Source organism: Eretmochelys imbricata, chromosome 19 (assembly GCF_965152235.1).
Source record: "Eretmochelys imbricata isolate rEreImb1 chromosome 19, rEreImb1.hap1, whole genome shotgun sequence".
Classification (NCBI taxonomy): domain Eukaryota; kingdom Metazoa; phylum Chordata; order Testudines; family Cheloniidae; genus Eretmochelys; species Eretmochelys imbricata.
In genome coordinates, this window is record NC_135590.1 from 13,196,375 (window position 1) to 13,219,274 (window position 22,900).

Here is a 22,900-nt window from a genome sequence, read left to right on the forward strand (position 1 = left end):
GCCGGTGCACAGCAAACAGCAATGAACACTTGCAAGATGATGCTAATATAGCCCCATCATCACAGCCTGTGAGGACCTCTCACCCCTCCTCTGCCTTAGGAAAGTACTAACACCCCATTGTACGGAGAGAGTAAGTGACTTGCCGAGAGTCAGATGCAGGAAGTCAGTGGCAGAGCTAGCCCAGAGCACCTGAGTTGCAGAGTGGTGCTTTAAGCACAAGCCCATCCTTCTTCAAGTGGCAGCTTCTAGCTGACCTGGACTCTGACCCTGTGGAAACATGTTCCATCACATGGGTGGCCAGCTGTCCGGTTTTCGACTGGAGAGTCCGGTCAAAAAGGGGACCTGATGATGTCAGGTCAGATCTACCGACTGGACACCCAATGTCTGATTACTGCAGGCGGGAGAGGCGGGGAGGTGCTGAGTCATCACCCACGCCAGCCCCTACTCATCTGGGGCCGCCTCCTACCTGCATTGGGTGGCTGCAGCTCCCAGCTCCGGCTCCACAGGTGAATCCCTCCCGACCCATGCAGGGGGCGTGAGGAGAGGGGAAGAGCAGTGAGCAACAGCGGGAGAGGCTCAGGCAGAAGGGGCAGCTCCTTGGGGGAAGAGGCAGGGCAGAGGTGAAGCCTGGAAGAAGGGGCGGGGCAGGAGTGGAGCCTGGGGGAGACAGGGACAAGGGCCCCTGGAGTGTCTGGTTTTTATATATTACAAAGTTGGCAACCCTAAAGGGTCCCTTGAAATCATTGCGACCGACAGGCTGCGTCAGCAGATGCTTCCCAAGGCCATTGCCTTCTCAAGCTCCAGACTGCACAGCGCCCTCCAGGCAGTGGCAATGCAAGTCCAGGAGCCATTGGCTGCATGTGCTCGCAGAACTTCAAAGGGCAGCTGCCTTCAGCTGCCACAGATTTGCTGCTAATTGACTTTTGAGCAACAGCATCCTGCAGCATTCGCTCAGCTCTATTGTTCCTTCACTGCGAGCCTTTCATGAGGGTTGGCTGGGTTGTCCCTGGAGGAGCGGAATGTCCTAGCGTGACTCCAGTCCCTCGGAGACTGGGGCACAATTAGCTGGATTGTAGCAGCAGGGGAACAGCCTGAATTCGTTCCAGGGCAGCACCAGCATCCAGGCTGGGATTTCCTCCACCTCGCCTGGCAGAGGCCCAGACTTCATTAGCAAACAGTCCCCCAGCCCTGACCTCTCCGTCTCCCTGATCCAAGATCAAATACAGGGAGCTCGCTTGCCTGGCTGGTAGCTCAGCAGATCTAGCAAACAAACATGTGTCGGGAGAGGGCTTGCTAATGAAGCCTGCACTCCAGTCAGACTCATTAAAGGCTGGTGGGGTGCATTGCTTAAAGCACAGCAAATGTACAGTGCTGATCCAGACCCAGGAGCACTGATTGTCAGTGGGTTAGTAAGAACAGCACTCTGCAGCTGCCTGCATGACACTTGATACAGAGGCACTGTGGATCGGTGACCTCCCTATAATGGGAAGCACAGTCTGTGTCTAGCATCACTCCCTAGGCACTCGGAAGTGTTGGATAAGCCTCCAGATCAGGGATGGGCCTGAGCTACGATGTTCTGACCCCGACTTGGATCAGAAGCTCCCCAAAGTTCCTGCAGCCCATTGGAGAGGAAGGTTGGCCTTGTGTCTCAGACACAGCCCTGGGAGGAGACCTGGGCTTGTTTTGGAAATGGTACCACTGGCGGGTATCACTGTGCCACGACTGACCTGACGATGGGGGGTTGACCGTGAAGATGGGGACACTCTCCAGTCCTTTCAGTCTAGCTTGCGGGAGGCAGATCAGCTGCACAGGCATCAGCTGTGTAAAAATGAGGGTGGGTGACTCCCTTGCCCAGAGGCAATGTTCCAGTTTCTCTGACTTCCAGGCCAGATATGTGGAGGAAGCTGCCCTTCATTCTCCTGTGCTTGGTTTTAAGCAGACTGCAGGTTTTATAATATTTGCTTACAAATTAAGTAAAATATTTGCCCTGATGGCTAATCCCATTTTAAAGCAGGAGAAAATCTGGATGGCTGTATTTCGGAACGGCCCAGGTGGCTGCGTGTCGGAATGGACTGCCTAACTGTATGACTGACGACAACACTGCGTACTGTGCCTGCTGAGAAATAATGAACTGTACTCTTCAGTAGCACCGTCCTTCTGCTCTGGCCCATCTCTGATTATGCAGCTCATTCTTTCACAGATAGGATAAACAGGAGCATTAACAAGTTCAGTGACATGACCAAGGCTATGCAGTGAGTCAGTGGCAGAGCTGGGAGTAGCCCCAAGGTCTTTTGACTCTCAGGTGGGCTGCTTTCTTTTGCCTTCCTCTGTAACGTCAGCTATGGGTTGCTGCCAGAGGCAGGATATTGGAGCATATGGAGAAGTGGTGTGACCCAGCATTGCAAGTCCTGGACCTACAGATGATGTCACAAATGATACCCCTTCAAAAGCATGAGTTCTGCCAGGTGGTGGCTCCAAAATCCATTCCCCCCTGGGTTTCACAAACCGCGAGGGGAAAAATGCTTCTGCCCCATGGGAGCATTCAGAAGGAGGCGGCCCTTGTTTTAAAGACCTCCCCCATGTTGGTTGCCTTGACAACGGGTTGCATGAGGTCACAGAGGACAGGAGGTGTTCCAGTGCTGGCGTTTCAGACACTCCATGGCAACAGACTTCCTTGGTGTGCTGGGGATTTAACTGCTCAGTAACTGAACAAAGTCAACAGGATCACGCTGACATTAAGGAGGAACACGACTGTTGCATGTCTGGTCCCCGTGAAACAGCTGCTTCTACGAGATGATCTGTAGCAGCCGTTTGTTGGGAAGTGCTTGCTGGCTGAGGATGAGGAAGGCACGGACTGCGTTCTCCGGATTTCTTCCATTTCCCCCCACGCCTCCGCTCTCTGTCGGTTGAGGTGAACTGGAGCCTGTAAATTAAACACACAAGAACGCTCGGGCTCCTTGTGCTGGGGAAGTAATGGGAGCACTTAACCTTTCTGGGAATGAGCTTGTTTTTGAGCTGGCAGATCCTGAATGTTATTTACAAAGCGATGTTATAGGCGTCCTTGTCATGTCTCCATGCGGATGGGGTGGGAGGGTTGTGAAGGAGGCTCCATTGCTGCTGACTTCAGGCCCCAAAGAAAACGGTTCGCTGATGTTACGTACCTCAGGTGAGTGCACATGGAAGATGTAAGAACTGACACTGACCTTCACCCCAAACTCTAATCACACCTTGAACTGCCTACTCCGTCTGGGTGCAAGCTAGCTGCTGCCTCAGTTTCCCCTCTCCCAACCTGGTTTGATTGCTGCGGTGGGTTCGCCTCTGGCTAAGTCATTAAAGGAAATGTCTGCCCCTTGCAGAACAGCCAAGTCCAAAATAGGCCCAAACCCCAAGTCTTCCATGCCGCTCTCAGGCTGGCCCCATCCCCTCCTCCCTGAGGGTTCGTCTTCTCTCCTTAGCCCCTCCTGGGCTCATTGGAGGCTCCCGCAGCAACTCCCAGCCTTCTACTGGAGTTTTCCCTTCACTCCGACTCTCCAGGGGCTTCTGTCTTATCTCCGCCCCAGAAGACCTCCTGAGGTCTCCTCCAAACCTAATATTCTATGATTCTAAGGCCTAATTCACATGTCCCGCGTGGCATGCAACGTTGATCATTTTCTCCACCTGGGGAGGCAAGCGAAGTGTGTGGGGCTAAACCCGTCACCCTGTAAAGGGCTGGTCACCCTATGATACAGAGGTTCAGAAAATCCCCAACTGTGACAAGGCCCATCAGCAGGCCTTGAATCTGGGATCTCTCACTCTGAAATCAAGAGCTGGAGATAAAGGATTACATCTGCTAGCTGTAGGTGACTCATCTACATCTTTTGTGGGCCAGCCACTAGCGGGGGACACAGAGGTGCACCTTGGTAATGTAGGCCACATATGGAAAACCCTGCTTCATGAGTTCTCAGCTTCGGGGGTCATGGCCTGGCTTCCTGGTGGGTCATGACTTCTTTCCCTCTCTTTCTGGCCAGGGTCCTGGTACTTTTTTTTCCTGTGAACCACTTTTTGGGTCTATGGAATAATCACCGTTACAGCTGGGACTTTCAAAGCCGCCTAGAGGACTCAGATGTGTCCAAGGCAGCTTTGGAGATGACCCACTTGGTCAGAGCAGGCTCCAGCTAGGCACTTGGCAGATGGAAGAAACCCCACCAGAGACAGTTATGGAATAACCTGCCGACCGCGGAAATTCCCTCCCGGCCCCAGGTGGTTAGTGACTGGGTAGGCAGATAAGAGTGTGGTTGTGGGGCTGAGCACAGGTGAGCAGGCTGGGAGCAGAGGGGAAGTTGCCCATCCACCCTCTCTAACAGTCTGTCTTCACTGCAGAGTTAGCCCAGCAGGTTCGCACTTGGGTGTTGCCCTGTAGCCCCCCTGCTGTCCACACACAAACCCCTCTCACTGAGCTTAATGGTGCTTTCAGCCTGGGCTAGCTGGCCTGTCCTGGGCTGAAGGCTATATCCTGGGCTCTGTTTCCACTCAAGATGATAACCTGCCTGTTTTGCAGTGTGGATGCAGGCTAAACGTCTCAAGGGCTGAAAGGCCTCCAGTGCCTTCCCACAATTCCCTGTGTGCCCGGACGGGCAGACAAGTTCCCCCACAATTCCTTGGGAAAGGATCCTAGAACAGCTCAGTTCATGGTGACCCAGGGTATGTCTACGCTACGGAATAAGGTCGAATTTATAGAAGTCGGTTTTTTAGAAATCGGTTTTATATATTCGAGTGTGTGTCCCCACAGAAAATGCTCTAAGTGCATTAAGTGCATTAACTCGGCAGAGCGCTTCCACAGTACCGAGGCTAGAGTCGACTTCCGGAGCGTTGCACTGTGGGTAGCTATCCCACAGTTCCTGCAGTCTCCGCTGCCCATTGGAATTCTGGGTTGAGATCCCAATGCCTGATGGGGCTAAAACATTGTTGCGGGTGGTTCTGGGTACATATCGTCAGGCCCCCGTTCCCTCCCTCCGTGAAAGCAAGGGCAGACAATCGTTTTGCGCCTTTTTTCCTGAGTTACCTGTGCAGACGCCATACCACGGCAAGCATGGAGCCCGCTCAGGTAACCGTCATCCTATGACTCCTGGGTGCTGGCAGACGCGGTACGGCTTTGCTACACAGTAGCAGCAACCCCTTGCCTTGTGGCAGCAGACGGTACAGTACGACTGGTAGCCGTCATCGTCATGTCCGAGGTGCTCCTGGCCACGTCGGCTGGGAGCGCCTGGACAGACATGGGCGCAGGGACTAAATTTGGAGTGACTTGACCAGGTCATTCTCTTTAGTCCTGCAGTCAGTCCTATTGAACCGTCTTATGGTGAGCAGGCAGGTGATACGGATTGCTAGCAGTCGTATTGTACCATCTTCTGCCAGGCAGGCAAGAGATGAGGATTGCTAGCAGTTGTATTGTACCATCTTCTGCCAGGCAGGAAAGAGATGAGGATGGCTAGCAGTCGTACTGTACCATCTTCTGCCAAGCAGCCATGAGATGTGGATGGCATGCAGTCCTTCTGCACCGTCTGCTGCCAGCCAAAGATGTAAAAGATAGATGGAGTGGATCAAAACAAGGAATAGACCAGATTTGTTTTGTACTCATTTGCTTCCCCCCTCCCCTGTCTAGGGGACTCATTCCTCTAGGTCACACTGCAGTCACTCACAGAGAAGGTGCAGCGAGGTAAATCTAGCCATGTATCAATCAGAGGCCAGGCTAACCTCCTTGTTCCAATAAGAACAATAACTTAGGTGCACCATTTCTTATTGGACCCCTCCGTGAAGTCCTGCCTGAAATACTTCTTGATGTAAAGATACCCCCTTTGTTGATTTTAGCTCCCTAAAGCCAACCCTGTAAGCCGTGTCGTCAGTCGCCCCTCCCTCCGTCAGAGCAATGGCAGACAATCGTTCCGCACCTTTTTTCTGTGCGGACGCCATACCAAGGCAAGCATGGAGGCCGCTCAGCTCACTTTGGCAATTAGGAGCACATTAAACACCACACGCATTATCCAGCAGTATATGCAGCACCGGAACCTGGCAAAGCGATACCGGGCGAGGAGGCGACGTCAGCGCGGTCACGTGAGCGATCAGGACATGGACACAGATTTCTCTGAAAGCATGGGCCCTGCCAATGCATGCATCATGGTGCTAATGGGGCAGGTTCATGCTGTGGAACGCCGATTCTGGGCTCGGGAAACAAGCACAGATTGGTGGGACCGCATAGTGTTGCAGGTCTGGGACGATTCCCAGTGGCTGCGAAACTTTCGCATGCGTAAGGGCACTTTCATGGAACTTTGTGACTTGCTTTCCCCTGCCCTGAAGCGCATGAATACCAAGATGAGAGCAGCCCTCACAGTTGAGAAGCGAGTGGCGATAGCCCTGTGGAAGCTTGCAACGCCAGACAGCTACCGGTCAGTTGGGAATCAATTTGGAGTGTGCAAATCTACTGTGGGGGCTGCTGTGATGCAAGTAGCCCACGCAATCAAATATCTGCTGATATCAAGGGTAGTGACCCTGGGAAATGTGCAGGTCATAGTGGATGGCTTTGCTGCAATGGGATTCCCTAACTGTGATGGGGCCATAGACGGAACCCATATCCCTATCTTGGCACCGGAGCACCAAGCCGCCGAGTACATAAACCGCAAGGGGTACTTTTCGATAGTGCTGCAAGCTCTGGTGGATCACAAGGGACGTTTCACCAACATCAGCGTGGGATGGCCGGGAAAGGTACATGACGCTCGCATCTTCAGGAACTCTGGTCTGTTTCAAAAGCTGCAGGAAGGGACTTTATTCCCAGACCAGAAAATAACGGTTGGGGATGTTGAAATGCCTATGTGTATCCTTGGGGACCCAGCCTACCCCTTAATGCCATGGCTCATGAAGCCGTACACAGGCAGCCTGGACAGTAGTCAGGAGCTGTTCAACTACAGGCTGAGCAAGTGCAGAATGGTGGTAGAATGTGCATTTGGACGTTTCAAGGCGCGCTGGCGCAGTTTACTGACTCGCTTAGACCTCAGCGAAACCAATATTCCCACTGTTATTACTGCTTGCTGTGTGCTCCACAATATCTGTGAGAGTAAGGGGGAGACGTTTATGGCGGGGTGGGAGGTTGAGGCAAATCGCCTGGCTGCTGGTTACGCGCAGCCAGACACCAGGGCGGTTAGAAGAGCACAGGAGGGCGCGGTACGCATCAGAGAAGCTTTGAAAACCAGTTTCATGACTGGCCAGGCTACTGTGTGAAAGTTCTGTTTGTTTCTCCTTGATGAAACCCCCCGCCCCTTGGTTCACTCTACTTCCCTGTAAGCTAACCACCCGCCCCTCCTCCCGTCAATCACCGCTTGCAGAGGCAATAAAGTCATTGTTGCTTCACATTCATGCATTCTTTATTCATTCATCACACAAATAGGGGGATGACTACCAAGGTAGCCCAGGAGGGGTGGTGGAGGAGGGAAGGAAAATGCCACACAGCACTTTAAGCACAGCACTTTAAAAGTTTACAACTTTAAAATTTATTGAATGACAGCCTTCTTTTTTTTGGGCAATCCTCTGTGGTGGGGTGGCTCGTTGGCCGGAGGCCCCCCCACCGCGTTCTTGGGCATCTGGGTGTGGAGGCTATGGAACTTGGGGAGGAGGGCGGTTGGTTACTCAGGGGCTGCAGTGGCAGTCTGTGCTCCAGCTGCCTTTGCAGCAGCTGAACCATACACTGGAGCATACTGGTTTGGTCCGCCAGCAGCCTCAGCATTGAATCCTGCCTCGTCTCATCATGCTGCCGCCACATTTGAGCTTCAGCCCTCTCTTCAGCCCGCCACTTACTCTCTTCAGCCCGCCACCTCTCCTCCCGGTCATTTTGTGCTTTCCTGCACTCTGACATTATTTGCCTCCACGCATTCGTCTGTGCTCTGTCGGTGTGGGAGGACAGCATGAGCTCGGAGAACATTTCATCGCGAGTGCGTTTTTTTTTCTTTCTAAGCTTCACTAGCCTCTGGGAAGGAGAAGATCTTGTGATCATTGAAACACATGCAGCTGGTGGAGAAAAAAAAAGGGACAGCGGTATTTAAAAAGACACATTTTATAAAACAGTGGCTACACTCTTTCAGGGTAATCCTTGCTGTTAACATTACATACATAGCACATGTGCTTTCGTTACAAGGTCGCATTTTGCCTCCCCCCACCGCGTGGCTACCCCCTCAACCCTCCCCCCTCCCTGTGGCTAACAGCGGGGAACATTTCTGTTCAGCCACAGGCAAACAGCCCAGCAGGAATGGGCTCCTCTGAGTGTCCCCTGAAGAAAAGCACTCTATTTCAACCAGGTGACCATGAATTATATCTCACTCTCCTGAGGATAACACAGAGAGATAAAGAATGGATGTTGTTTGAATGCCAGCAAACATACACTGCAATGCTTTGTTCTACAATGATTCCCGAGTACGTGTTACTGGCCTGGAGTGGTAAAGTGTCCTACCATTAAGGACACAATAAGGCTGCCCTCCCCAGAAACCTTTTGCAAAGGCTTTAGGAGTACATCTAGGAGAACCGCCAATGCCAGGGCAAAGTAATCCTTTCACATGCTTGCTTTTAAACCATGTATAGTATTTTAAAAGGTACACTCACCAGAGGTCCCTTCTCCGCCTGCTGGGTCCAGGAGGCAGCCTTGGGTGGGTTCGGGGGGTACTGGCTCCAGGTCCAGGATGAGAAACAGTTCCTGGCTGTCGGGAAAACCGGTTTTTCCGCTTGCTTGCTGTGAGCTATCTACAACCTCATCATCATCATCATCTTCTTCGTCCCCAAAACCTGCTTCCATATTGCCTCCATCTCCATGGAAGGAGTCAAACAACACGGCTGGGGTAGTGGTGGCTGAACCCCCTAAAATGGCATGCAGCTCATCATAGAAGCGGCATGTTTGGGGCTCTGACCCGGAGCGGCCGTTCGCCTCTCTGGTTTTCTGGTAGGCTTGCCTCAGCTCCTTCAGTTTCACGCGGCACTGCTTCGGGTCCCTGTTATGGCCTCTGTCCTTCATGCCCTGGGAGATTTTGACAAAGGTTTTGGCATTTCGAAAACTGGAATGGAGTTCTGATAGCACGGATTCCTCTCCCCAAACAGCGATCAGATCCCGTACCTCCCGTTCGGTCGAAGCTGGAGCTCTTTTGCGATTCTGGGACTCCATCATGGTCACCTCTGCTGATGAGCTCTGCATGGTCACCTGCAGCTTGCCACGCTGGCCAAACAGGAAATGAGATTTAAAAGTTCGCGGTTCTTTTCCTGTCTACCTGGCCAGTGCATCTGAGTTGAGAGTGCTGTCCAGAGTGGTCACAATGGAGCACTCTGGGATAGCTCCCGGAGGCCAATACCATCGAATTGTGTCCACAGTACCCCAAATTCGAGCCGGCAAGGTCGATTTAAGCGCTAATCCACTTGTCAGGGGTGGAGTAAGGAAATCGATTTTAAGAGCCCTTTAAGTCGAAATAAAGGGCTTCATTGTGTGGACGGGTGCAGGTTTACATTGATTTAACGCTGCTAAATTCGAGCTAAAGTCCTAGTGTAGACCAGGGCCCAGAGAACTGTGGGATGTGCCCCCGGGAGTCCTGGTGACATACAGAGGAGCACGGCACCCAGGGACACTGCAAAGCCCTACCCGTGTGACTGGCCTTGATGCCACTGCACTGACCTGTGTGTGTCCCTAGGGCCCACCCTGGTGCTGTTCATACCTGGGCCAGGCTAGCCCGGGCACTCAGACCCAGGTGCCGATCACCTGGGCTAGCCTACTCCCCGTGCGACCTGAAAGCCTCTCACCCAACTCAGTGCTTTCCTGTCACTCACAGCTGCTGCTTCAAGCCTTGACAGTAGCATTCACTGGTCAATGGTGTCCAGATCTGCCGAAAGCTCTTGTAATGTGAGGACAGGCAGCCTCCCTCATCAGTGGGCCAGAGGAGGCGGCCCAGTAGAGTCACACCAGTTCCTGCCCTGAGACCTGACTGGGAGGCAGCCAGGGTCGTGCAATGGGGGCGGGGTAGCTGTGAGTTATTTTGTTCAGGAGGGAGTGCGAGTGGAGGTCAGGCAGGGATTTGCTAGATCTGTAGGGTGCAGTGTTGGCTTCCTGAGTTCTGGCCAAACGATTGTCAGACTGAGCGTGGCCACCTCTCTTCCAAGGGTCACTAGCTTCATCTCTCTGGGAGTCAATCACGGACCACGAGAGGCAGAGATTCATAGATACCAAGGCCAGAAGGGTCAACTGTGATCACCTCGGCTGACCTGCGTAACACAAGCCATGGGCTGGCCCTGCATTCATTTCTGACTGATCTAGAGCAGATCTGGGAGAGAAACATCCAGTCTTCACTTAAACATTGCCAGGGATAGAGAATCCACCACAGCGATGGCTCAGATCCCTCATAGCGCGTCACATGTCTCTTGTGTGGCTGGGCCAGAGAATGGGGGTGGCTGACACCTAACATTGCATGCGGTGCGGCCCTCACTCCACTGAGGGGATGCAAAGTGCCTTGACTAGTGCATGGCCCAGGATTGTTTGTATTCCCCCCCCCTCCAGCTCAGTGGCCTCTAAATTTAAGCTGACCCCATGCCTTGATAGTGCAGGAGTTTCTCCTCCCCCCAGCTATGGGGCCTACGCATCAGACACACAAGGGAGCCCGGCTGTAATGGATCCACTTGGATGCTGCCAGCATGACCCACACGATAGGTACCAATTCTTCTGTAATTCGCCAACCTTCTTGTGAAGCACTTTGTGTGCTAAGCACAATCCATTTCTTGGCAGCATATGGAACCACTCGCCCAAGCCACTGGTGGAAAATGGGCTCCTCCAAGACCCGCTTGCCCCAGAGTCACTTCTGGGAAAGGGAAGCAGCTGCCAGCAGATGCGTGGAGTGCACTTGCCCGTCCTTTGCCTAAGGCAGCCCCGGAGCGATGGGAGATTTCCAACACAGCTGCATATCACCAGCCATGATTGACACTCTTCAAGCAGGAATGCCTGCGTGTAATACAGCTGTAGTAGGAACTGTAAGCACAGGCGGCTCCATGCTGGCACTAATTGTATGGATATATTCAGCAATATTAATGCCAGCAGACATCCTTGTTAGCTGATCTCTAGCTAAACCACTCGTAGAATCTGCTTACATTGGCCTGGGGGTGCCAGGTTGTCTGTTTTCCACCAATCATTTGAACACACTGAAATAAAAAGGAGGTTGAAGCTTAAAGCCTGGCTTTCCATCAGCGCTGTGTGCTGCTCTCCTGGCAGAGAGGGCTAAGGGTGGGGCACTGGGAGTGGCTCATGCCCAGCAGAGCGGCAGCTTGTTCTCAATGTGAGATATGAGTCACAGGGGCCTCTCGGCTTTCCTCTTCATGCCTCCTTTAAGCCCCCAGCTCCTCCCTCTTCCCCCAGGTGGGGCTGTTGCACATTGTATTGGCTCTCATTTCAGGGGCATCAATTCTCTCCTCCATCCCTGTCTCATGGGGCTCAGCTCTGGGGTGATCTATACAGATGAACCCCAACCACCAGAAGGTGTTGGGGTCTCCAAATCAGGGGGTGGTTAGCCCTGGGAGGTTAAAAGATGGAGCCATGTTCCTGTCGTACATCTAAGCTTTGGAGAAGGTTAGCCCTGGGCAGGGCAGAGCGGGCGCATCTTCTACACTGTGCGGGAGCTAACAGAGCTGCCCGCGAGCCCTTTCACCAAGCTGTCCACATCCCCCTGCACTGTCCCCAAAGGAAATCCCACCCAGCATTGCCCCAGCGGAGTGCTCACCAGGCAATGGGTGTGATGCTATCGTGTGAGCCTGGGGAGTCATCTGTGGGGGCACGTGGCAGGGCTGTGGGAAGTGGGATTGTACTGGAAATGTCAGGACAATCCAAGGAATATTGGCACGCCTGGCTGTCCTACCTTAGCCCCTCCACTTTCCCTGCAGAGGGATCTAAGCTGCCCCAGGCTTCCTGGTGGGAATGACTCCTGGTGGATTCAGGGCTTGGATTTGTGACTTGCTGCCTCTGTCATTGGTGTAATATTTTAGCAGCATGGGTTGTTTCTTCTTGGAGCGCTGGCCCCTATGTGTATTCCACTGAGTACGCATGCGTTCCTTGCACTTGGATTCAGAGAATTCTTGCAAGCAGTGTACAATAGGTCTGTGCACATGCCCTTGCCCTTCTCGTGCATCCAGGTGAGAGCATAAAGGGAAGAGCAGACGGACCATCTCTCCAGTTCCTTCTCACTGCCGCGTGGCTTGGGTTGGAACCTCCAATGTCCAGCGCTCTCCTTTGATTTCTTTGATCTGGAAATATTTCAAAGATTGCATTTTGTGTATAGTTCTTTATAGTTAATAAATTTTACCAGTTTTTAGCAGAGTTTTGCAGCTAGACAGATTCCGTGCATCGGGAAACACCCCTGTGCCCCGTTATGGGTATTGGACTATTCCCAGAACTCTAGACTTCAAAAACTGTATGTCCTGCCCTCATTTCTTCTTGGTTAGAGGCGACCATCAGCGCTGCTTGTACTGCCTCTGGGAGTTGCAGCTAGCTCTTTCCCTGGCTGTACCCATGAGGTGTGGGAGTTCCGACTTTGAAAGCACCCCATGGAGATGCCATGAGGCCCCAGTAGGATCCAGGCCAAGGGACTGCCCAGAACATCAGCCTGAATCAACATGGCATGTGCTTCCCGCCAGGAGGTCTGGCTCTGGTGCGAGGGAATCCATGCAGGTCTCCCTCTAAGTCTGCTTCGAAGACATCTAACACACCTCTGCCTAAATGGAGCAAATCTGCTCATTTAACTGCTGAGGACTTGGTGGGTCCTTAGTCCCAGGGCCATGACTCTGAAGCCTTTAATGCCAGTGCTTTGTTGGTACCAGACTCTGTACCAGCAACACCAATTCCACCAACACCATCCTGGCCAAAAAGGTGGGTCCGTCGGTTCCAACAATCAGAGCTTCAGCCACTGGCGGTACTGTCACTGTCTCACACACCAGCCACACACAGCCTACTCCTTCAACCCCACCAGCAAGAGTGGATCGGACCCCTTGCACTCCAGGGAGACATTTTTGCTCTTCCCGAGGCTTAGTTTCCCCCATTACTGGGGCCTCTGTTACTAGAGAGATTTTGACTCAACCAGGGGTGTTACCTGTGACAGAAGCCTGTCCCCTCTTCCATCTACCAGCTTGCGCCATTCCTCCATCGGAACCGTCAGAACCACTGCTGGACCCCGACCCCTTTTTCTCTTCCTCAGGAGAATCTGAGCCACCAGAGGAGCAATCACCCCTCCTCCAAGAAATGCTAGTCCACACAGGAGATCCAGACACTCCTGGCTCCAACCTCCACCTTGACATTTACCTCGGGACAGGTGGTACCCAGTGCTGTAACTCCTTCCTGACCCAGCTTATTGTCCATCCTGGGGAACATGGGACCCGTACACCAGATATGCAGAGCCTATGCATTCTGCTAGGGAGTCACTCCACCATTCCCCTCTGAGGAAACAGCCAGCACTTTCTCTTGACCCCACAAAGCGGGACAGACCGGTTCCACTGGTACCGACAAGATTGTTGTCTTCATCTCCTGGTGAAGCAGTCACTGCAACATGTCCATCCCCTCTGGACAACTATAAACAATTTCAAGATTTATTGTGCGGGGTGGCAGAGGAACTCCAGATCTCCCTAGAGGAGGTCCAGGACTCTCAGTGCAAACTCCTGGATATCTTGCAAACCATCAGGTCCAGTCAAATAGCACTTCCAGTTAATGAAGCTACCCTGGAATCTGCTTGAGCAGTCTGGCATACTGCAGCCATATGTCCCCCTAACCCCAAGAGGGCAGAGAAATGCTATTTTGTTCCAGCCAAGGGAGTGAAATTTCTCTTTTCCTACCCTGCACCATACTCTCTGGTTGTCCAGCTTGCCATGGAGAGATCTGGACGGCAACATCCCAAATCCACTCCTTCTGGCAAGGAAGCTAAGCTTGTTGGGAAGAAAGGTCTTCACATCTACGAGCCTTCCGTTTCATATAGCGAACTATCAAGTGCTGTTGGCTAACTACGACAGTCTGAACTATTGCAAATTCACAGACTTGGAAGACAATGCACCACAACAAGATGGAGCTTACTTTCAGCAAGGGTAAGCTGGTGGCCAGAACCACACTTCAGTCAGTGGTCGATGTAGCAGACACATCTAGGTCAAAGGTGGCCATTGTGAGGTGCCTGAGTCATGGCTCCACACTTTGGGATTTCCCAGGGAGGTCCAGAACACCGTGGAGGACTTGCCCTTTGAGGAGGCCCACCTTTTCAGTGAGACAACAGATGAGTCCTCACATACTATAAAGGACTCCAGGGCCACCCTCCACACCCTGGGAATATATACACCTGCCCCAAAGAGGAAATATCCCAGACAGACTTACTTACCGAGACCTGCGACTCAACGGTTTTATTGCCAGCGTTCTTACGACCCTCCTTGCAAAAGACAAATGGTAGAGAAGTTTTGTTTTCCTCCATATATATCTACAGCACCATCTCAGCCCATCCCCCAGCTAAGGGATATCTTTGACAGGAGTTCAAGAGCTGCACACAGTTAGTGATGCCACCACTACCCGATGCCCTCATGTCCTTCAGGGATCGTTCAGCACTATATTTCCACAACTGGAGTGGACAAGTGGGTATTAGATATTATCCAATCCAACTATGAGGTTGAGTTTACTTCCCTACCTCCTCCCAAAGCCTCATCCCTGTTCCTTTTCAGGGACCATTCTCACAAGGGGATTCTCCAGCAGGAAGTGGAATCCCTGCTCCAGCCATGGGCAATAGAGTGGGTACCTCTACAACACCAGGGGAAAGGATTTTATTCACTTAGAGGTTGGAAACCTGTCCTCAATCTCTGCAATCTCAACTGCTTTATTCTCAAGCTAAAATGTCACGTGGTCACTCTGGCATCAATGATCCCATCCCATCCCATCCCATCCCATCCCATCCCATCCCAAAGGACATTTGGTTTCCATCTCTTGATATGAAGGGCGCTTACTTCCCCTATTTTGATGACTAGCTTCTCATTGCCAGGACACATCAAGAAGCCTATGAGTTGACTTCATTTAATGCTTCAGCTACTTTACTATCTAGGAGTCCGTGTGAACCTGGAAACGTCTATCCTCATTCCGATGCAGACCATAGACTTCATAGGGGCAAACCTAGATTCAGTCACAGTGAGAGCTTGTCTACCAAGGGACAGGTTTCACACCATGACATCCTGTTAGACCAGGTTATGTGCCACCCTCAAGCTCCTGTCAGAACTTGTTTTTCTCTCTCCTGGGGCATGGGGCTTCATGCACTTATGTTACCACATTTGTCCAACTCCACCTATCATGCCTGGCTTTCAGGCATGTTTCTGAACAACATGTTTCGTTCTCTCAGAATGGCTGGGTTTTGCCTCAGTTCCATGTGAGTTCGCCTGGCAGCAATCAGCGTGTGCCGTCCGCCATCAGACATTTGTTCAATTTTCACTCACCTGTTGACTAACAGATTCTTGAAGGGCCTAATCAAAACCTTCCCACCAGTAAGGAAATATTCATCACTGGGACTTCAACCTTGTCCTTTCAGCACTCTCTAAGCCTCCTTTCGAGCCATTAGCTACGTGTTGGGTATCTCAAAGTTGCATTCTCTGTGGCCATCACCTCAGCCAGAAGGGTGGGGGAGCTCGGAGTTCTAGTCGTGGCTCTGCCATACACTCAGGTCTCTTTATGACTTCATCTGAAATTCACCCCCAAAGTCGTTTTGGAATTGCACATAAACCAGTCAATCCACTTGCCTGTGTTTTTCCCGAAACGGCATGCATCTGAGGAGGAGAGAAGACTGCATTTGTTTGACGTGCAACGCGCTCTCTCCTCCTACGTGCAAAGGCCACGGCCAATCAGAAATTCACCAAGACTGTTTCTTGTTATAGAAGAATGAGTCCGAGGTCAAGCTAGATCCTCCCAGAGAATCTCTAAATGGATCTCAGACTGTATCCTGCTCTACCAGTTGTCGCCATCTTCCTCCCCATCACGGCATAAGGAGCTCATTCTACAAGAGCACAAGCAACTTCATTGGCATCGCTTGAGAAAGTGCCTTTCCCTAACGTTTGCAGAGCAGCTATGTGGACTTCCCTCCACAGGCTTATGAGACGTCGTGCTCTAGTGCAGAACTCCTCCTTTGATGCATCCTTTAGGAAAGCAGTCCTCCAAACGGCTCGGCTGCCTACATCCTTGCACCTGCCTCCTTCTAGTGACCGACTTGTCAGTCACCTGCAGTGGAATACACACAGGGACCTGCACTCCAAGAAGAAGAGAAAGTTACTTACTTTATAGTTAGTGGAGGTTCTTTGAGGTGTTTGGCCCTGTCTGTATTCTATTATTCACTCTCCTTCCCCTCTGCTTTGGATCTTTAGGATTTGCAGTAGAGAAGGAACTGGAGAGGCAGTCGATCTGCTCCTCCTTTATTCCCTCGGTTAGAAACATGGCAATGGTGCATGTGCAGACCAGTGGACATTGCTTGCAAGAATTCTCTGACTCCGGGTGCATGGAGCACATGCATACCCACAGTGGAATACAGATCGGGACCACATGTCTCAAAGACCCTCCAGCTGCAATATGATCAGTAACTTCCTCTTTTTGTGCTCTGCATATAGGAATGTTTCAGCCAGAGAGAAATGAAGGCAGAAAGAGCAAAGTTTACTGGTGATACCCATAGCTTTTAAAAGAACTGCACCATGACTGACAGCAAGCATTCCTCCGAGATCTGCATTCAGTTAGATAGCGCTAGTATCTGTATTTGTGCCATCTGGTGACTCCTAGCTGTGTTGCAATGGGCAAAGGATATACTCCTGCAGCAGGAGAAAGGAGCACTTCAGGCACTGGATGCAAATCCCATGAGGGTGGGCAAGGAGCTCTATTTGGGAGGTGAATGGCAATTGAATAGCAATACTTGGCATTTTGCTAGCCTCTTGAAGCACCTTATAAATGAACGAAGCCTCGCAAATCCGCTGTCATTTTGCTGGGAGACAGGACAATGATTTGTCATCCTGTTCCCTTGCAGCGTGGCAGCATAGTGTGATATGATGACTCAGATATCAATGTCCTGATGAAAGGTTTCTGCTTGTTTCACCTGCAGCTCTGCTCTGGGGGGGTGGTTATAATTTCTCCTGTTCCTTCACAGAGTGGTGGTGACCCTTCCTTTAAATCGGTCAGGTCCTTAGGATGACCTTGGTGTCAGAGCTTTGATAGGATGAATGCACTGCCCGGGCTGGGAGTTCAGCCTGGCTTGGGAGCCAGCCTTGTTAATGAGGGTAACTGACATCAAGAGCAAACATCTTTCAGAAGCAGGGCAGTGCCATTCTCTTGATGCAAACTCATGGGTTAGGGAAGATGCGGCAGCTGCTGCAGAAATAACCCCTCAAAGGCAATGTCCTTGTCCTAGATGTGGCATTGAAGATATATTATGGAGGCATCAGGGGCAGCTCTGTAGTTAAGTCTGTGTTGTACTTTTCCTTCTGTCTCCACTCTTCAGTGATGGAACTGGAGACCTGAGTCTCATTTGGGCTGCTCTATACACTCACTTTAAGGCCCCTCTACATGGCTAGATGAGAATCTGGCCCTTAGTCTCCAACTTCTTGCAATAACAGTTCAAGGAACAATTGAATTTTTGGTGACATTTTTTGTGTTGTTTTTCTAGAGAAAACACACACAAACCTCACCCAGTTTGGAAATTGAGTCCTCAGCGTCTCACTTGGGTTGTGTTCGCCTGCAGCTGCACATTCCCGAGTCCCCACAAACTCCCAGTGGTAATTCACATGGCTGCCACGGCTCATCAAAACTGGGGGAAGAAATTGCTGGAGAATAGGTAGAGCATCTCAGATGTGAAATATAGCAGAGCAACAATCAAATACACCGTACCCTTGCTAGAACACACATCTATATAGCTCAAATTTGCATATAACGCGGTCACAGCCATGGATCCCAAATTTAATTAATTGCAATTCATTTTAATGCGATCTCTGCGTTAACACGGTGCCAGCGTGGATCCCAAATCCCGCATTCTAACGAGGGTCCAGTGTGTAATATGAATGAATAGTACCTGAGCACCACATTAAAGGCTGTGTTGTAGGGCGGGTGCACGGAGGGGCAGAGTTAAGGTTATGGGGTCAGCCTTACATTTTTTTCATCTGACTCATGAGTGCTTAATTTGTAATCTTCACATTGCATTAACATTGCAGGAGGTTGTGCCCTTTACTTAAATCTTCGGGATAGAGCTTGCAGAAATGTATTGCCTGGCTCCCCTGTTTATACCACTCACTGTTCAGTGTGTTACATCCCCCCTTTGTGCCTGACCCACAAAGGATATGAGCCAGGTACAGTTCCTATTGTCAGGACGTAGGTTCAAGTTGTAGAGGTGCATGCTCTTAGCACTTGGAGTCCACGGTTCAATCCCCAGAAGCGAGCTGGATGCCAGCCTTCATGCTTATGCCTCTGAATAGGGCATATTACTTACTATGGAGGGCAGCGCAACTCGTTGACAAATCATACTCGAAGAGAGGTCATCAACAGTTCGCTGTCAAAGAGGGAGGACGTGGCACGTGGGGCCCCGCAGGCGTCTGTTCTGCGTCCGGTGCTATTCAGTATTTTCATCAACAACTTGTATGATGGAGTGGAGAGCATGCTTATAAAATTTGCAGGTGACTCCAAGCTGGGAGGGGCTGCAAGCACGTCAGAGGCCAGGATTAGAATTCAACATGATCTTGATAACATGTCAATACATGAGCATCACTTGGCGGGGTGAGATGCACACTTGAGTTTTCACTCCTGCGAGGGTCTTAGATAATCCAGCTGCCTCTGCCTTTCATGCTGGAGAGGGCACCTACAGTTCTCCCCAGGAGCAGGAGGAGGGGGGATCGGCAGTGATGACATAGTTGTTGTTCATTCTCTGGGCTATGTACAGTCCTTGCCCTTTAAAAGTCTCCCTGCCTTTGTACAATAAGTCATTTCTCCAGCGGAATTCCTCCTGCAGGCTCAGATTTCCCTTGCAGGACAGGTGGCATTTTAAAGGGACTGGCTCTGTCTATATAGACATATGGACTCATCCTTGGTATGCAGCACCTACAGCTGGCACAGCCATGCCCTTGTTTGGGCCGTAAATTCAGAACCAAACGAGTGGCCTGAAATATCCACTTTGCAACAAACGCCCCATGCGTGAGCTGGTCTGCCAGGCTGAGCCTGTTCCTCGGGGCAACACTGCGAGGTTTGTGTTGCACGTTGGCTTCATGGCAGGGTGACAGCGGGTAGGAAAACCTCACTGAGACACGTCGGCAAGTCACCCTGCGTCCTGGTGGAGTGGGCTGCAGAACGCAGCTCAGGAGTCGTCATATCTCGAGTGAGGCTCACCGCACTGAGCACGGTCCCGGCAAAGTCAAGATGATTCCCAGGCACTAGGTTCTGGGTGTCACTAACCAGTTACGTTAGCATTCCAGGTGCCGGTTAACTAGACCGTACAGGGCCAGATCCAAATCTTCCGTGAGAGCCTTTCCACGGACAGCGGGTCAGGTCCATGGAGATGGACAGTAATTCCCTTGCTCTGTGACATGATGCTTCTGCGGACTTCCAAAGCCCTTTGCAGTAACAGAATAGCTGTCCCCTGCCTGCAGTGAGCAGGTCCGGTCCCTGTTCGCCTGCCAGTTGGAGCGAGTTAGTTACTGCTGGAGTGCCTCCTTGTGGCCAGGCAAGGCATAGTGGCTCTCTCTCTATCTGGCACCTCCTGCCGATGGTTGCACCAGCACTGTGGTGGTCTCGCTTCCCATAACTCGGTCCTCTGGCTAGGTCATGATTTAGTTCACCCCTTTGGGAGTAGCAGAGACCAACAAATCAACAATCCAAATGTCCTCACCTAAAGGTCTTCAGCCCCATCTCTGGGCCCTGTGGTCCCCACTTCCCCTCTCAGGGTTCTCCGTTGTCCCTGTCCCTTCTCCAGCCTCACACCACCATACAGGTGACTGGTAGGGGAACCCGAGCCCTCCCTCTAAGCTGGGTTCTGGCCCAGGAACCAGCAGCCAAGGTCTGCTCAGTCCCACTCCTTGCTGCTGTTTCCCTGGGCTTTCTTCCTATCCAGCCTTTCCAGGCCTTCTCCACTGCAGCCTCTCTAGGTTTTCCCTTGTTTCGGGGCCGGGACTCTCAGGGCCCTCCCCTGACAAAATCCCAGCATACAGGTATAAAGAACAACCTCATTGCACCCTCCGTGGGGTTGATCTTACGTCCCTCTCACTTAAATGCCTCTCAGAGCTTGCTCCATAGAGGTCCAGTCCCTGCCGGTTTGCCAGGATCTCCCACCAGTGCTGTTCTGTGCCACTCCTGGCTGCTTGCCAGCCTCCCCTATTCAGGTGAGGAGCCCAGGCCTTGCTGTCATTCTTCCTCTGTAATCCCAGAGTGACTGCAGCCTCGCTCCCCGCAGCCCCCTTCTGCACTAAACCTCCTGCCTTTATAATCACCACCCAGCTCCTCCCCAACTGGTCTTCCTCTCTAATGAAGCCTGGCACTCAGTCCCCCTCAGGCCCGCATTAACTCTTTCCGAGCTTCTGTGTGTGTGGGGAGGGGAAGGTTCAGGGGGGGTTTCTACGCCACTAGGATAAAGAACCTGTGTGCTTGCTGTTGGCAAAAGAGCTTGGCTCCTCATTAAATCAGACATCTGCTACTGAGACCAATTGTGAGAACGGGTTAAACTTCTCCCCAATGACTCTGCTCAGTCTATGGCCTTTCGAGAGCCTGACACCAGCCTGATGGAAAGATGAGGGCCCTGGTCAAACAGGCCTATTACGGGTATTGGTTGGGGCCTGCCTGGAAAGCCCTGTCTGTGTGCTGTGCATGGTTAATCAATTTCATTCCCCACCCCGGGCCACACGCAGTGAGTCCCTGGGACGGGTGTAGACCTCCTGGAAGAACACAGCCCCCAGGTGCCAGGGTGGAATATCTTCAGGGGACCATAGCCCCAGAAAAGGGGAGGAGGAAGACACCATGCCCCCCAGGGTTCATCCTCTCTGCAAATGGGATTGTGTGGTACATGGTCAAATGGTCCTCCTTGATGACTGAGTCTGTAGGAGATGGTGAACCCCCTTGAGATGCCTGGTATAATATGGCCCAGGGAACGTGCTCATTGATGGATGACCTGCAGAGGGCTTTGGGGTCTGGTTGGGCTGGGAAGTTGATGTTTAGCCTCACCTGGCTCTCTTCAGTCTGGAAGGTTGCCCTGGGGTTCTCTAGTGGGAACTGGTTCTCTTAAGCGAACTTCCATACGGTCTGCAAGGAGCATTCTGGTCTTGATTCTCCTTCCCCCTGTGCAGCCATTACACCAGCACAGGGTGAGCAGAGTGTGTGAATGGTCTGATTTGGCAGCTTGTTAAGCTCTCTTTGCACTGGTGTAAGTGATAACACAGGGTGCAGTGCAGTGGAGAATCAGGCCCAAAGAGAACAGCCTGGCTGCTGGTATTTTGGCACTTCTCCTTCTGGTACGGAAATGCCAGAGCAGCCAGTGGCTGCTTAGCTGCCTTTCTTGGGTACCCTCCATTGGAGGAATTCAAGGTGAGGGGATGGCAAAGACTCAGGACGGGGAGGATGAGCATCTCCACATTTCCGATGGGGAAACTCAGAGGTGAAGTGATGTGCCCAAAGTCACACAACAAGGTCTGTCTGTCTTTCTTTCTTTCTGAAAATGTATCAATCTAATCTATTTTAGCTATTCATCTAGGGCCTGATTCTCATTTACACTAAGGCCCTTTACATCACTGTGGCAGTGTAAAGAGACCTTAAATTGGGTGTAAGTTACATTTACACCTACTTTGTCTCCTTTATGCTGCTCAGAGCGGTGTAAAGGGGCCTTAGTGTAAATGAGAATCCAGGCTCCATGGTGGTCCTGCAGAGCCCTCTGCTTTGCTAGATTTGGGTCTTCCTGAGCAATTAGGCTGCACCGTGGACCTGCTTTCACTAGGATCAAAGCTGAGGTTCACCAAATTAATTTCCTTTGGGTCCTGCCCCAGATTTAGCCCCATTACCCTTCCTGGTGGATGGTTTTCCTTGTGTCACACCTCTCTCTCTCTCTCCCCCTCCTTGCCAGAGCCCATGAGGGCCCCCAAGGGCCTGGCCTTCTCTGAGATCCAGTCCAGGCAGCTGACACTGCAGTGGGAGCCGCTGGGCTACAACCTGACGCGCTGCCATACCTACATGGTCTCACTCTGCTACCGCTACTTCGTGGGCACCAGCCACAACCAGACCTTCCGGGAGTGCATGAAGATGGAGCACAACGTCCACCACTACACCATCAAGAACCTGCTGCCCTACAAGAATGTCCACGTGAAGCTCATCCTCTCCAACCCCGAGGGGCGCAAGGAAGGGAAGGAGATGATATTCCAGACGGATGAGGATGGTAAGTGCCAGCTGCGGCCCCTGTGCACTGGGACGCCCGTGGCAGGGCAGCGTCTCCTTCTGCCTCTGCACCAGGTAAGCCGCAGCTTGGGGCAGGGCAGGGGAGCACCCAGAGAGGCCACCGAGGGATCCTTGCAGATGGGGAATATGGTGATGGGGGCAGTCCAGGGGACGTGCTCTATGATGTGTGCATGTGTGCACCTTGTCCTTTTCCTTGGGGATGGTCCACTGCTGTGCTGTGAGAATAACTCCCTTCCTCTTGCTATGGTAAAACAATCATGTGTCCTGATCCTGACGCTTTCCTGTCTACTTAAGCCAAAGCTTACTTCAGCTAGTGCAAGGTGTTCTGGGACAGCTAGCACAAGAGAACGGGATTATAGTAAACGTCTATGCCAAATTAAGCTATGTGACTGCTGTAATATGTGTGCTTAGTGCTATTTGTCTTAATGCATTCTAATAGGCGAGTGGTGTGGAGAATACTTGTTATTA

General features: G+C 51.8%; 1 protein-coding gene across 1 annotated transcript in view; it reads left to right on the forward strand.

The window, feature by feature from the left end:
* Positions 1-22,900, forward strand: part of PTPRU (protein tyrosine phosphatase receptor type U) — a 299,318-nt gene that overhangs the window by 130,890 nt on the left and 145,528 nt on the right. The window contains 1 exon segment of the mRNA XM_077837733.1: positions 22,104-22,412. Coding sequence (XP_077693859.1) covers positions 22,104-22,412 — 309 coding nt within the window.